General features: G+C 44.7%; 2 protein-coding genes across 2 annotated transcripts; one reads left to right on the top strand and one right to left on the bottom strand.

Annotated features, from left to right (window-relative positions):
• Positions 1–1,525: 1,525 nt before the first annotated feature.
• On the top strand, positions 1,526–4,339 carry T265_10229 (hypothetical protein; the record flags this gene model as incomplete). Its single annotated transcript, XM_009176541.1, has 2 exons — positions 1,526–1,637; positions 4,122–4,339. The coding sequence occupies 2 exons, from the start codon at positions 1,526–1,528 to the stop codon at positions 4,337–4,339; spliced, it is 330 nt and encodes a 109-aa protein (XP_009174805.1).
• Positions 4,340–11,191: 6,852 nt separating this feature from the next.
• Positions 11,192–11,653, bottom strand: T265_10228 (hypothetical protein; the record flags this gene model as incomplete). The annotated part of the gene is made up of 1 exon (XM_009176540.1): positions 11,192–11,653. The coding sequence occupies one exon, from the start codon at positions 11,651–11,653 to the stop codon at positions 11,192–11,194; it is 462 nt and encodes a 153-aa protein (XP_009174804.1).
• Between the last annotated feature and the right edge of the window lie 3,057 nt (positions 11,654–14,710).

Here is a 14,710-nt window from a genome sequence, read left to right as displayed (position 1 = left end):
CAATATTCAAGTTATATTCAGTGGCACGCTTGGACCGTAGTTATCGTAGTTATCTGTTACAAGTGTTTTCAGATCCCTCGGGGCTGTTGAACACAAAACATACGCAGAGTTTAAGTTGGTTTTACCCGTGATGTGTATTTATTGTCCACATCGCCAGATGAAGCATTCAGTTTAGTCAACTACGGTAGTTCTTACAATTAGCTAACCCTGTCGATGGACACTTCCAGTATTGAAGACAGGGCGTATATCGTGCCTGCCTGAGTCGAAGATAGTGGAGACTCGTCTCGTCTACATCTCCTTTGTCAGCGAGGTGTTCCTAATCCCCATGAGAATTCTACAGATAAGTCCGTTGGGAACCTGAAAATACTAATAAATTTTACTATGGCTAAGTCCATGACTGACAGAGGCACTCGTCGTCATCCAGACCGGACAGAGGATCAACGAGGACACTTCATTCGCAATAGTGCCTATCGGTGGTTTATCAGATGGTAGTTGATCTGTTCGCCGAGCTTGACAACTGGCTTGAGTGCCCATTCAACTGCGCACTGACGATGCCTCCTCGAAGGCGAAACGTTTGCAAACCAATTGACAAGCTCCGCGAATAGGTCAACTACCAACTGACAAATCACCAGTAAACACCCGAGCTACCTAGATTTCGAAAGATGGATAATGGTCTGTCGTTTAGGTAGTGTCACAAAGACTTGAGCAGCCACAGGTACCTACCCAACAGACGTTAACAGTCAGTCAACAGTTAATTTTTTGTCTAACTCTGAAAGCCAACTGAATCTGTATTCAGTAATCTGGGTATAAGTCCAATAAGTATTAACGTAATACACTACTTATATGGTTGCTCAAATCGCCTCGACACCCCACCACCGGTTTCGCCCTTCTTGAGGCTCATCAGGTGGACAAAGTCCCCGAGTTTCCGTCAACCTTATGTTCTCCTTGAACCCAGATTCGACTCATCCGCATATCAATTTGGTTTTCAACACAGAGTCAGCTGGAACCTAGCTGAATTCCTTGTTTACGATGTTCGTCATCTTAGTGAGTATTGCCGTAAAACAGAGAGAAGTTTATGAGCTTATAAAAACCACCGTGACGGTGAATCGTCTGAGATTCCGAAAAAAATGAGGATGGAAAACCGTGGCAAAAAAGGATAAAAGTAACGATTGGTTGTAGGGAAATTCTTAAAGTGAGAACACTTTCGGTAGGCCAAACTGAATTCGTTTCCCTATTTTTCTTGATTCGTCGATCTACTTCACATGACTTCGCTTAACCTGGCTTAACTGTATACTTAGTCACTCGCTTTTTCGCTTGCCTACCAACATCAGAAACGAAGTGCTAGTGCGATTTGTGCGGAAAGCAAACAGATAATCTAACTCACCTCATATTCCCTCAGGGGACGAGATGGCCCAATTGGTTAGAGCGCGAATTTACTGACCGAAATGTCCGTGGTTCGAACCTGACCTCTGCCTCTCGGCTTCCCCTGTCTAAGCCTGGGTAACCTGGCAGTATCCCAGCCCTCATGCAACCTTCGGGTGGCATGGCAGTTAGGCACCAAAAGGGTGCTACAGCTGGACGATTTTTTTATATTCCCTTACGAGGAATGTCCGAAAAATTTCAACGTCTGAAACATGGTAGAAGTAGAATTTAAAAATCACCAACAACATCATTATTGTGTGCCCTATGCCAGTTTATTTGAAGGAGTACTGGGAAAGACCAAACACCACGAACACCTGAGATGCCGCACCTCCGACACTCTGGATAGGGACTGTCGTCACAAACACCACTGGCACCCCTTGAAAGACATCCACACAAATCCACCACCTATCATAAGCTGAATCAGTGCAGTCATGTGACAATACTGTTTCATTTTCCTTCGGTGGCCTCTTGCACGAATGAATGTAATCAAATTTACCTAATCCGATCTAATCACGTAGACCGAAACCCAGTAGCAGATGGAAAGTTTTTACCATAAGAAGAGGTTACTTGTAGAGAGGGGAAATGTTTACACGTCTACATAGCAAAAAGTCTCCTCTGACCTGCGATATTTCATTCTTGATTGGCGTTTGTATTAATTTCATTCTTCTAGTGGGTTACATTATTGGTTTTCAGCACAAAGGCGACGCCAAACTGGAGAGATATTAGACTGAGATAAAGCAGTCATGCAATGTAAAGCTATAAACACGATACCTGGAGCTGAAACCTAAACAATGGCCAAGCCAAAAGCCTCGTCATCCTTGATGTTCATACAACTTCGGTGGGGAGGATAGGTCAGTAGCGGAGATAAGACTGGGGACAAAGTTTTTTTTGAAATCCCTTTGGTTCATCCGACCTTGTCTACTGCTTGCCACACGTGTCGAAACCTAGACCGCAATTTGTTCATGCGCTGACTCACCATGGATTGGAAACAAATGTGAAATCAACTTGACCGATGCGACAGTGTGTGGAGTTATCGGAACCCTGGGCATCGACCTCTATAGATATTGAATCATTGGGCTTTCACGAAGAACAGAGAGGCAAAGACATCATCCTCTACTAGTGAATAACAGTGTTCGGTCTCACACTGTGAATTCAAATTATCTAGATAGTGTGCTGAGTTTTCAGAACAGACTAAAACAGCGCAGTTCGGTTGTCTCGTTGAAACCTTCGACCACTTTCTGAGCGAAAGGCCGATAGGATTTACACCCGCGATCACCAAGCATCAAATCCCAATGGAATAAGCCAAACAATGTAACAGTAGCGTGTTGTAGAATTCATTTGAAAGGGTTCACTTTAGTTCCTCTTCAAAATACATTAAACTAGTATGAAATAAATAGCAACCATTCGTGGGCTGTCGAAGAGCTTTCAGAAACCTTATGAGTAGTGTGTTACGCCTATAAATAACTCCTAGTTTCTATGATAAGTTACGATCATTACCATAAAAGAAGTGGAACGTAAATTGAGTTACATACCCAGGTGGGGTAGTGTACCGTAAACATGGGATAAAAAATGACGGGAGAGTGACCGAAACTGAGCTTTGGAGGAGAATGATGAAAAATCTTTCAAATTTATTGGGCTCGCGTTCAGTTTTTGATCACTTCGGATCCCACAGAACAGACATGTCGACCAAAACTATAGTTACTGTCAGAGTGTGCTACACAAAACAAATATAGTCATTATCGATGCAGTCAGTACACCAATGAGCTATTACAGTTCTACGGACTACGACGAAGCAGTATCCACTGTTCTAACCAATACTGTCCAGGATAACTATACGGATGGGAGGGGTTCAGTGCAGTCTCAAACAACGCACGAAAATAGTCTTTCCCTACTACAAAACACTCAGATCCCTCACCCTGCTGGCTGCACCTGTAGTAGGCCAGTCCAACGTTAACTATGTCGATAAGACGACAGAAAGATGAAAACTAACGGTGAAGACAAAGGAGAAGGTGAAAGATAGATACACTTAGGAGAAGGCTAGCCAGAATGAAGAAGACGTGGAGCAACAGTTTGAGGAGCTGTCTCCCGTAGTCAACTTGGGCAACCAGGAAAATGACCTTAAAAGTTGAGACCAAGTCCTTCACCGCTTTGGCTGAGACTACCATAGTTAGCACCCTGTTCCAGTTGTAGACCACTCTGTGCGTAAAGACGCCAGCGTTAGCGAATAAAACAAGTCCAGTTACTTGAGTTTATCTTCGTAAAGGTCTCCTCGCAGAGCGCACCGAATTTGGTAAACCGCGCCTTCCCCTGGTTAAGACACCATATCTGTAGACCACAGTGAAAAGGAGCCCCAGAGTAGGTGTCGTAAAAGAACACGAGCATCTAGGGTAAACATGTGGTAACCGCAGCTCTCAGTAGCTGCGTGGTTTATCATCCAAGATGCAAGCTGAGCGAAGACCATGCATCCAGCTAAGGCTTGAATCGACATGCATATACTTCAATACTACCTTTCCTAGATAGTGTTCCGGATATGCTTGGACGCGTTCACTGAAGGCGTCCAAGCGCTGAATCAAGCATGAAATTTACCGAAGTTCTCTGGGTACCCCAAAGGTGAGGGTCACCATTCAGAGTTCCCTTATCCACTGCAAAAAACTAAGATATTCGATGCCACCTATCATTTCGTTCACGTATACTGGAAGCAACATCGGCCCCAGAAATTATCACTGTGGGGTTCCTCAACCGGTCAACCCTAGTCTCAGCCTGCAACCCCCTGGTAACAAAAATAAATAACAATAATTGTTCAGCTGTAACACCCTTTCGACGTCTAACTGCCATGTCACCCGAAAGAAGCACGAGGGCTCAGGTACTGTCAGGTTGCCCAAACCTAGACAGAAGCAGTTTAGATAGCGGGATTTGACTTGAACCACGAACTTTCCGGTCAGTAGTTTCGCTCATTAACTACAGAGCCACCTGGAGAATTCGGAGGCACTTACACCACTAAGCATCAAATCTGACATCCCAGAAAGAAGCTGAGAGCAAGAACACCACCGGAATCAGTTAGACGCCATCCCTTTCAACGTCTCGAGTCAAGTATGAAAAGAAGCACGAGGACCCCATCGTGGAAGGCAAGCCACAGGAGCAACACCGAAGCTCATCGTAATTCCTTTCACGGACCTCTGCTAAACCCACCACGTGGTTCGCGCCTATCTGAAAGAAGCATGGGAAAGAACAATCCTCTCTGTAAAGAATGACTAGGCATGTACAGTACATGATCGAGCCACCACAGTTGATGAAGCCGAGTGTTTTCATTGACCAGTGTGTCTGCTGCACAACCGAACACTCGTCTCTAGCTACGTCTCCGCGAATCCGGCGCTGACCTCGGATACCACCTTCTGAGATAGCAAGGGGGCAAGATGGCGCATTGGTCAGAGCGCGAATTTACTGATCGGAATGTTCGTGGTTCGAACCCGACCTCTGCCTCTCGACTTCCCCTGTCTAGGCTTGAGCAACTTCGCAGTATTCCCAACCCTCGTACCTCCTTCGGGTGGTATGGCAGCTAGGCACGGAAAGGGTGTTACAGCTGCAAGATTGCAATGAGATTGCAATGGTTATCTACATGCGGAGGCCATGTTTCTCAGCCACACTTGCTACAGCCTGATACACAGCACCCTTGGAATCCAGCGATGTTTTTTGACACCAAAAGCAACACAAATTATAAACGCGATTCGGGCCCTCATGGTTTGCGCGCTGACTTCATCAGAGACATTGCCGTCAGAGCTAACACGTATGTAAAATTACTCACAACCTCCTTGAATTGCAAGCGGAAGGTTCAAAGACTGCACGTTTCTAAATGACTATTTTGTTTGATTTATGGGTCCAGTGGCTAAGCAAGGTGCTTGGCACCCGTAACTGTTGGTAGTGTTGACTATTTGGGTTTGGGGCCGGTTAGCGGATGGGCACGATGTGGTCAAATGATTCGCGCTGTCCCGAAGGTGCAACAAAAGTCTTTGATCAGCGCAGTAGGTGCTTCCCGTCCCCCGTATGTCCCGCGCCTAACCCAAGATAGCTGCCCAGAGCTAAGCTTACCCACCGGTGAGCTCATCACAACAACGTTCCAGCCTTTAGCCCATTACAAAAAAAACACCTAGAAGGTCATTGGGGCACAAACAGATGCTGCCAAACAAACGTTGCACGGACAACTATCAACGGGTATCCATTCCGTCAAAGATAATTCCACTCGATGGTTCAACACAATACTCACGCCGGCGTGGTCAGCTCCAGTAACCTGCGTATCACCAGATGTGCGCCAGAGGAAAGAGCTTCAGACAGTAGTCGATTCAATCACATTACGTGCGTGGACTCATGTCTCTGATAGAAAACATACATCAGTGTGGACAGTGTATCTAATGTACGCGCAAGAGCCGCATGTGGTCACAGCTTTCAGGGTGTAAAAGTTGATTCGAAGGTGCTTATTGCCTAGAGCAAAAGTTGTGGCTAAGGGTGAATCAGCCCTGCAGTTGGGGCTTGCAGAGATAACACACACGATGGGCTGGGGTAAAATGGAAGAAGGAATATTTGAGAGTAAAAACAGACATCTCACCTTGTGCGCTGCATCCCTCCGGCAGTTTCACTTTGCTTGTGGATCTGCTAACCAGCTCTACCGAGCAAACCACAAACAAACCAAGTCGCACTCACTACCGAGATGGATAATAGTCATACGCCGCACAGTACTGTACCGAAAGAGCGCTACCTCACTCAACACGTAAAAAAATGCAGTTTCCCATTTCGATGAATCATGATATTATTTGCTCGAAACAGCTCAGTGGTTAGGGCATGAACCTACTGTGACCGGAAGGTCCGGGGTTCGAACCCCACGGCTGCCTCTGTCTAGACTTGAGCAATATGGCAGTATCTCAGCCCTCGGGTAGCTTGACTGCTAGACACCGAAAGGATGTTACAGCTGAACGATTATTACAACTTTCGCATGAATGCTATTCAGCTCTTCACCTGGAATGATTCGTAGAATGCCCTGTATTCGTATTTGGTTCACAGTAGTTACACGGAAAAATTGAAAAGATTCGAGATGCTGCGCTTAGCATGAAGAAAACAAGAGAATCGTTGAACAATTAAAATAATTTCACTGTAGACAGAATATATATAAAAAAAAACAGAACAACTGGCTGAAAATCCAACCAGCGCACAGGCTGCATATCATCATTTGTTTCCGTTCGAACGAGACAAATGGGCGGTTGGTCTGGAAGCACCCAAAAAAGGAAATGTGGCCAAATCTTTGGTACACCCGGTTTCACGGGGTAAGAACCACTGAGTGAAGGAAATGTCAGTGTTTCGACAAAGACACTCATTTGCAAATTAATTTGGTCTTCACGGAAGACTAAAACGAATTTCTCGTTTCTGAAGTTCTTCAACTAGACGTCATCAAACCGGACATTCACGATCTCGAAACTCAAGTCTCGAGGTATATAGTTAAGATGGAGACCATTTTTCATAAACGAAACTACTCACAAGGTTGCTGAAAACTCTTCGTGAGCTGTCAGAGTTTTCAGCAACCTTGTGAGTAGTTTCCTTTGGGAAATATCAGGATCTTATTTGGTTCTGTTATGACAAACCAATAAGTCTCACTAAGAACTAAGCTGAGTGAACAGTGAGCCGGAGAAAACAGCAAATCCGCACTTGTTTCATTCCAGTCAGTTAAGTTCATCCATATATGAGAGTTTGGACTCCGATTTTTAAAAAATGGATCAAACTACTGACTAAAGCGAGATTTTAAGTAGTGTTACCGATAGATTTGCTGGCAGTAATAGATCAAAAATAGACCTGGTTTAAATAAATCGCTTTTGTCTTTCCTGTTAAGGTTTTTGGATACTTGGGAGGGGGCTAGATTAAACGGAGTGAAAGAAAAAATTGGAAAGGAGTTATGGCGCAAGAAAATCTCGATAACTGTCATTGAAAACAGCGAATCAGAGGACGAAGCGCCATGGAGATGAAGGGGATTGTCTATCAACAGTGAGAAATGGATAGATCCGACCGGAAGTCCTACACACACGACAGTCAAGATCATTAAATAAATGTAACGAATCCTGATGATAAGTTATGTCAGACGTTTGGACAGTCTTGACAGCTAAAATAACCAGTGCCCAAAGTGAATCCAGATAACATCGAATATAGACTGCCGACAAGAAGAGAGTTACAAACGTCTTCATATCACGAAGGACTGAAATTATTTGAGGGAATTCTCGGAAGAGGAAGAACTATTTCCATAGTTAGCCAGACGTCGATCAGTCTGAGCCACAAAAGAACGCTATTGGAAACGAGACTTAATGGATCGTATCATATGGGATTCGTTAGCCTTCGCAGCTGTTTTAGATTGGAATGTGGAACTGTACGTAAAACGTACCTTTTGTTAATGTATGATTCAGGAACGAGAAGGTTTGGTGGGAAAATAGGAAGCCTCATACAGAAATTAATGAACCAAGTTTTTCTAGAAAACAAAACTATCGGAAGCGGAAAAACACGTCATTCGATCAGTTCAAGGTTAAAGAGCAAAGATTCCGGGTGTCGGCCTTCACCACATCTGATGATTCATTTGGTAATAAAAACAAACATCACACTTGAGGATAGTAACAAGGTGAGCACGGTATGCTACGTGTACTGCATACATGGTGACAAACCTGGGCCACTATTTCTGACACTTCGTATCAAGTTATAGTGTGTCCCAGGTTGCATTTTCGTTACGTAACCATGTGAAGCCTTGAAACGGCGGAGGCAATCAACTTCGCTTCACCAAACCGATACTCATGGTCCGATGATGTTGGGTTATGCAATCATAGCGAACAGAAGAACGTCCTCCCTCATTCTAACAGATCAACACCGCTCAAACAGAGTTGGGAAATGGGAAAGCCTCTTTTGACGATTTTCCTACAGCCTAGCATGTAAATCTACTACTTCAGATTCAGGGGCCAAACCGAATTATTTCATTATGCTCATAAAATGTACCAAACCCCTTCTACGTTAAGTCTTATTCGTTCGCGGTCAGACGGTCATAATAAACTAGTTTAATCCTTTCTTCTCGGTAGCCCTACGGTTTTTCTTGAGGCCTTCAAACTCCTGAGGTTGGTGATTCTGCCTACAGATAAGGTACCGGCCTGTTCTAGCACGAATATTTCCTCTCTGATGTTTGGCCACTGTTTTGTTTGCTCTGGTATAGCAGGTGTTCTCTATGATAGCCAGGTAGGTAGGTAGAGCCCTATTCGAATACAGTTGGGAACAGTGCAGATTTGCTCACGAATTCCCAGAACACACGTGTTATAATACGCGAACCATAATCCTGTTTAGAAGCTGGAGGACTTCCTTTGAGAGTAAGACAGTAACTCACGGGATTAGTAAACACATTGATTCTTCAAATGATCACTTCGTGTGGGACGTGAAATTCGATGATAAGAAGCTGGAGGACTTCCTTTGAGAGTAAGGCAGTAACTCACGGGATTAGTACACACATTGATTCTTCAAATGATCACTTCTTGTGGGGCGTGAAATTCGGTGATGCAGTGCTCGCCCTCTGAAAGACCCAGCCATTGGAGGAAACCACCACTGATCGGTCTTTCAATGTTATCCCTCCACAGCGGACAACTGAAGAAGGTAAAGTGTAACCTGTTGGGCTGACAGCAAACGAGATCTCGCTGGCTAACCACTTTGGGATCCAAGAGGTTTTTGACCGGTCTACTTGTGGACCAAATGCTTTCAGTGGCTGTGACAAAACAAACCGAAAGCGACAAACAGTATTTTGCACGGTGCAACTATCCAAATTGTTGCAGCGATTTGAATATCGTCCATTTCTGAGGGAGAGTTGATAATAAAGCCAAGGCACCATCACAGCTGATTGAAGACCAGTTATCTTAAGTCAGCACATTTCCCGGTGTTTCTCTTCTACGGAACCTTAAATCACCTGCGTACCAAGGCTGTAGGTAAATTCACACGCATCCTAAGATAGGCCTCCTAAAGTTATCTAGTCTTTTTATTCATCCTTCGTTCCTTAAACAAGAATATTTTAGAAGGGATGCTGTCTGTGGAAGTTCCGACACTTTCCGGATAATCCTATGTCAAAATCAAGTGAATTTACAAATGAGTGTTTGCCGATCTATACGTTCACATTGATATTCCGGTAAGGATTAAGACTGATAAAAATTCGGTGTCTAGGCCTACCTGATGTGCCCCAAGAGGAGTGGAACGTGTAGCAGACTGTTCAGAGTTTGCAACGACCTTGAGTGTCTTCATATAAAGGAAAATCTCATTTCTAAGTTCATTTGAAACCATTCAACTGAGCCTTCGTTTTATCAGTGAGGCCAATATATGTTGAAAAGCCGAGAAGCACTGTACAGCCATTTCATCCTTATTGGGAACCGCCAACAGTGCCTAGCTCACGGAACTCAGAGTTTCGAACCTGCGAGCTTCCGAACAGCGGCTGAACACTTGAACATTTGGTCGCGAGCTACTGAACAGTGGTGTGATTATCTCTCAGCTGAGAATTATTAACTCTCTTCACACTACGATTAATTTATACAGAACTGTTCATAACGACTGCATGAAAACCAGTCCCAACCACAAGACCATCGAGATGGAAATCACTATAATCCCTAATTTCAAAGTTTGCTCCGTTCGAACTCTAACGCATCAGACACGCTTTTCTGACAAGGCAGTTTTCTGGAAAACGCTTGGAATCGATTGGAAAGCTTTCGTTTTCGGAAAACTTTTGAAACCTACCGTTTCCAACAACGAAGACGGTTACTCTCTTTCAGTACCGTTAACAAGGTATCAGTTCGACTGAGGATTAATCCATATGTTTACGTGTTCCTCAGTCTCCTTGCAGTGGTGAAGAGGCTGACTGAGATTCCGTCTCCTAGAACTACATCAGCGATCTATAAAAACGTCTATATTGCACTCCAGTGCATGCTTTCGATTCATAGAGTTCTTAGAAGGCCATGAAGGATTTCCAGTTCATTTATCCTAGCTCTCTTATAATAGTCGGGTGTGAGATGGCTCAAGTGGTTAGAGCGCGAATGTACTGACCAGAAGGTCCGTGGTTCTAACCCGACCTCTGCCTCTCGACTTCCCCTGTCTAGGCTTGGGCAACCTTACAGTATCCCAGCCCTCGTGTTTCCTTCAGGTGTGCTCCCTTCTTGTAATATCTGCATGAGATATACACAGAAACCCCTATACAGGTGTTTTCGTACAAATAGCTTATCAGCTGCACGCCATTACTAAGGGTCACTATATCCGTCTACTTGTGATTGTGGCGTACCCCAATGGTCGTTCTAAATTCTCTCAAAATGTAGTGGATTTTACTTAGCTAGGCCGAAGAAAATTACAAGAGAGGAAGCGTGGTATTTGGGTGATCCATTCAACTGGACCGGGGACTGAGGTATAAATGAGATGAGGTAGATGAAAAAGATGACACGAGAGTAACTCAAGTCGAACTGAGGGGGGGGGGCTATTTGAACAGAAAAATAATTCGGAAGTCGTGGACCTTACGGCTACTGTGCAATCAGTAACTCCACCCGTTCAGAGAAGTCAGATACCGTCAGTGGCATAAAAGAATAATAGTAAACTATTTTCAAATTCGTTAACTCGTCCCCTCCATCGGTCGATCGTTTCGCTTCAGCTAAAACTCAGCTGTGAGAGTACACTACAGTACGATCTACTTTATTTTATTCAGTTTTCATCTTCGACTTGCAATTCATTTGACAGCAGCCAGTCAGCACGCGGATGGCATTTTTTTGTCACCGCTGAAAGAAATACTGCCAAGACCAGGGGAATCGGAAGACTCACCCGCCGGGGTAGCTGTTCCAGACGCCAACAATGGCTTCGCCTCGTCTGGAGACTTCGGACTGAGGCATTCATCTACTCGAGTAGCTCGGTGCACGTCAAAGGGTGGTGCCAGTATATCTGCGATGCTAAACGTTGGAGAAATAGAGCACGGGGAACGAAGTTGCGTTTCCAGGTTGACATCAACAACCAGTCGTTCATGGGGCTGTATGGTGAAAGACGCGTTTCGGATTGTATTGGTACCCGACAAATCAATCACCTCAGTATAGCGCGAACAGGACACGTGGGCCATTAATCCACCAGCCCACACGACCAAGACGCGACTTATGCAGACAGCGCACACGACAAACGGCAACACGTTTTCGGTCGACGCGTGTTCAGACGCATTCATACCAGCAACGCTATCACGCTTGCTTAGGATACATACACACAATGCTTGTGATTGGAGGTTTATTATGGTTGACTATGACCCTATTGGTTGAACGAGCCATTGATCGTTCTGCCTCATGGCTGACGGTTTCACCTCACCAAATCTACAGGGCACCGCTCGCCGAACATATTCGTTCAGTGGAAAGGAAAGTAGAGGTCAACCGGCACAACCCCACCAGACGAGTTGCAAGCAGCAGCCGCGCAGACCACTTTCCAGCGGACGAATGACTGCTGCCATAAAAAAACATCCCTAAGACGAGACAAAATGGAGCAAGGATTTTTCTGCAAGGGAGAATTTTTCTACTTTAGCATGAGGCGTTTTAAAAAAAACTCAACAACACATCCAAGTTTGATCGAACTTTATCGATCGAACTCGCTTCAATCGATCGACGAAGACGATTCGAATACCAGCCTTCTCACACGCCACATTGCCTTGGCTGTGTAATTTCGTTTGTTTCATGTCCATCACTATAACCGTTCGGGTAGACGGACGAATTCGTGGGAGCATGCAACAAATGACACTACGAAGATATACCGCATGTTGGTGTCGCCATATTGCGTGACACCAAAAAGTTGCCAATATTTGATATCCCACGTTTCGTGTGCTAGTCATTTAACCAGCTGACCCTTTCGTGTGGTTGAATAGAACTCACCAAAACGGAGCAAGTATGAGCAAATGATCGAAATAGATGCTCATAAGTATTCTACGGGGTTTTTTTCTAAGAAAAGAGTGGTGCAAACGGCACATCTCGGTTCTAACTTGTAACTCACTGTCTATCATTGGTTCACTCCGGTCAACTACGGGTATCCGTTACATTCAGTGTTAGTTGTTGGATCAAAACCAATCACACCTATTGATCAGGTGAAAAATGGGACCACTGCGGTGTATTCAGACCGTGATAATTGTCTTCTGGTGAATTACTTTAAGAAAGTATAGTGAGAACCATTTGAATAAATCGATTTTTGACTGGGTCTTCTGCCAAGGTATTCTCTTTGTGAGGCATTCGATCGTTTAAAAAATTAGGATAGAAAAAGACCATTCTGTCAATCGATAGCTTCTTTCCAAATAGGATTCCTTCCGAAGAAAAGCCACTATATGGTCACTATAAGTTACAAGCCGATTCATCTTTGATTCGTTCTCGTCAATGACGTTCTCAAATGAGTCATTTGCTAACTGTTTTCGAGTTGAACCCAGCCTTCCGACACCTCGGTTTTCCGTGTCCCAGTAGACGCGGCTGGTTCATTTATCCCACGAATATTTCAGGGCTTATTCGGGACAGCCCACATTGGGAGGTCACGCAAACTGATATTATACGACATAGAACCCACAACAATATTTTCCAACGCGGAGCAATACCCTAACGAGGGAATACCTCATTTCGTCGCCTGTTTGGATGTATTGTATGTAAGTGAGGGTCAAGAAGTCGTATTAGGTTGCCTTCACAGAAAGTTTTTCCGATTAGCAACCAAGGAATGCATAAAAACTGATCGTATGTTAAGGTTGAACAACCTCCTAACAAGTTTCTCCAAATTTCGCAAAAGTCAGTGTCAGGGCGCGCCCAGACAGAAGAAAAAGTACATATGCTGAGAGTGACGCATCCCCAAGGTCATCATCGGTTCGACACGTCCGGAAAGTAGGTGAGTTGACGGCTCTCACCAAACGGCTTAGCAACACACGACCAGAGTAGTAGGCCTGAGAATGTTCACGACCGAAACACCACCATTGGCTGTACGGAGCGAACAAGTGAACGACCATATTTGGCCAAGTAGTCGTCCTATATATTTACGCAGACGCTCTGTACGTTTTGTCCTGGCAATACAGCCGTGTCCCCAGTTCTCTGTCTTCTCCCTATCGCGTAGTCTGGCAGGCTCATTGCAGGCGTAACCCAATAGCTCGGCCACCTCACGATACAACAGTCAGCAACCACTAAGTGTAGCATTCTGAAACCAGAAGTAGCCTTTGCACAGCGCATTCTTTTGAAATCGTTTGCATGGATTGTCGACTAACGACTAGTCCAAAGACTCACTCTGTTTCCCAAAACATTCTTAAGAGCTGTTCATATTTAGCATGAACATGAAAGTGGAATGGAATGTACGTCCATAGGGGGATCTGAATGTGCTCTTGGTAATTTATGTTATCCCTCCATTGTGAGCAGGGATTTCTATGACAACTTCACACAATAAAATCGATATTTTCAACTTACGGTCATTGAACTGTAACAAAGCATGCCCATCATGTGCTTCAATCCAACTGCTCCGATCCAGGTGGTAGCCACGACATGATCTAGACGGACGAACTGCAGTTGGAAAGTTCGATGGGAAAACACAAGGTAATCTGGGCCTAATTCACCGATTGAAGCATTTCAGGGGTTCGAAGATGTTCTGTTTCGAGTTCTTATGGAAAAGTCCTACCTATATTTGGTATCTGCATGATACAAGGCTTGGCAAGGCTTCAGGAGATTTTTAGTCAGGTTTCAAATACATGTAATTATGTAATAAGGAATAAGGCTTGTGGAAACTCTGAGCTGCGTCCTCCTGATCACCTCAAGAAGGAGGAAACCGGTAATAGGCTGGAGGGGTTTTCTCGGAAAACATATCAGCAGTGTTTCGTAAAAATGCACCTCATGGGTATAGCATTCTCTGCTACAGTTATGGCTAGAAATAGAATTCCGCTTTCCACAAACCGGTTGGTGTCAGCAATCTACCTTCTACACGCTTCTCAGTTCAGTTCAGATCGCAAACCGTGCCCTGAAGTGTAGTGGTTCCAGCTGCTACGGTGTTCTTTACCAAGGATGGTTGGTGGTAGCTTTGATGCAAGAACGTCATTGGTTGCCTGACAGCCACATTTCTCAGGGTCATTGACCGTTGATTAGTCCAGTCCGGCGGTCCCTAACCGGGGAGACGGCAGTCATCAACGCGACTGACTTGACTGACAACGGCTTCTCAACCGGATGGTTCATGGACAGATCGCAGTCGTTATAATCCGACATGAGGCTGGGCGAACAGGGCTGCACGAGAC

This window comes from Opisthorchis viverrini, assembly GCF_000715545.1.
Source record: "Opisthorchis viverrini unplaced genomic scaffold opera_v5_344, whole genome shotgun sequence".
Lineage (NCBI taxonomy): Eukaryota > Metazoa > Platyhelminthes > Trematoda > Opisthorchiida > Opisthorchiidae > Opisthorchis > Opisthorchis viverrini.
This window is presented reverse-complemented; position numbering and strand designations above follow the sequence as displayed.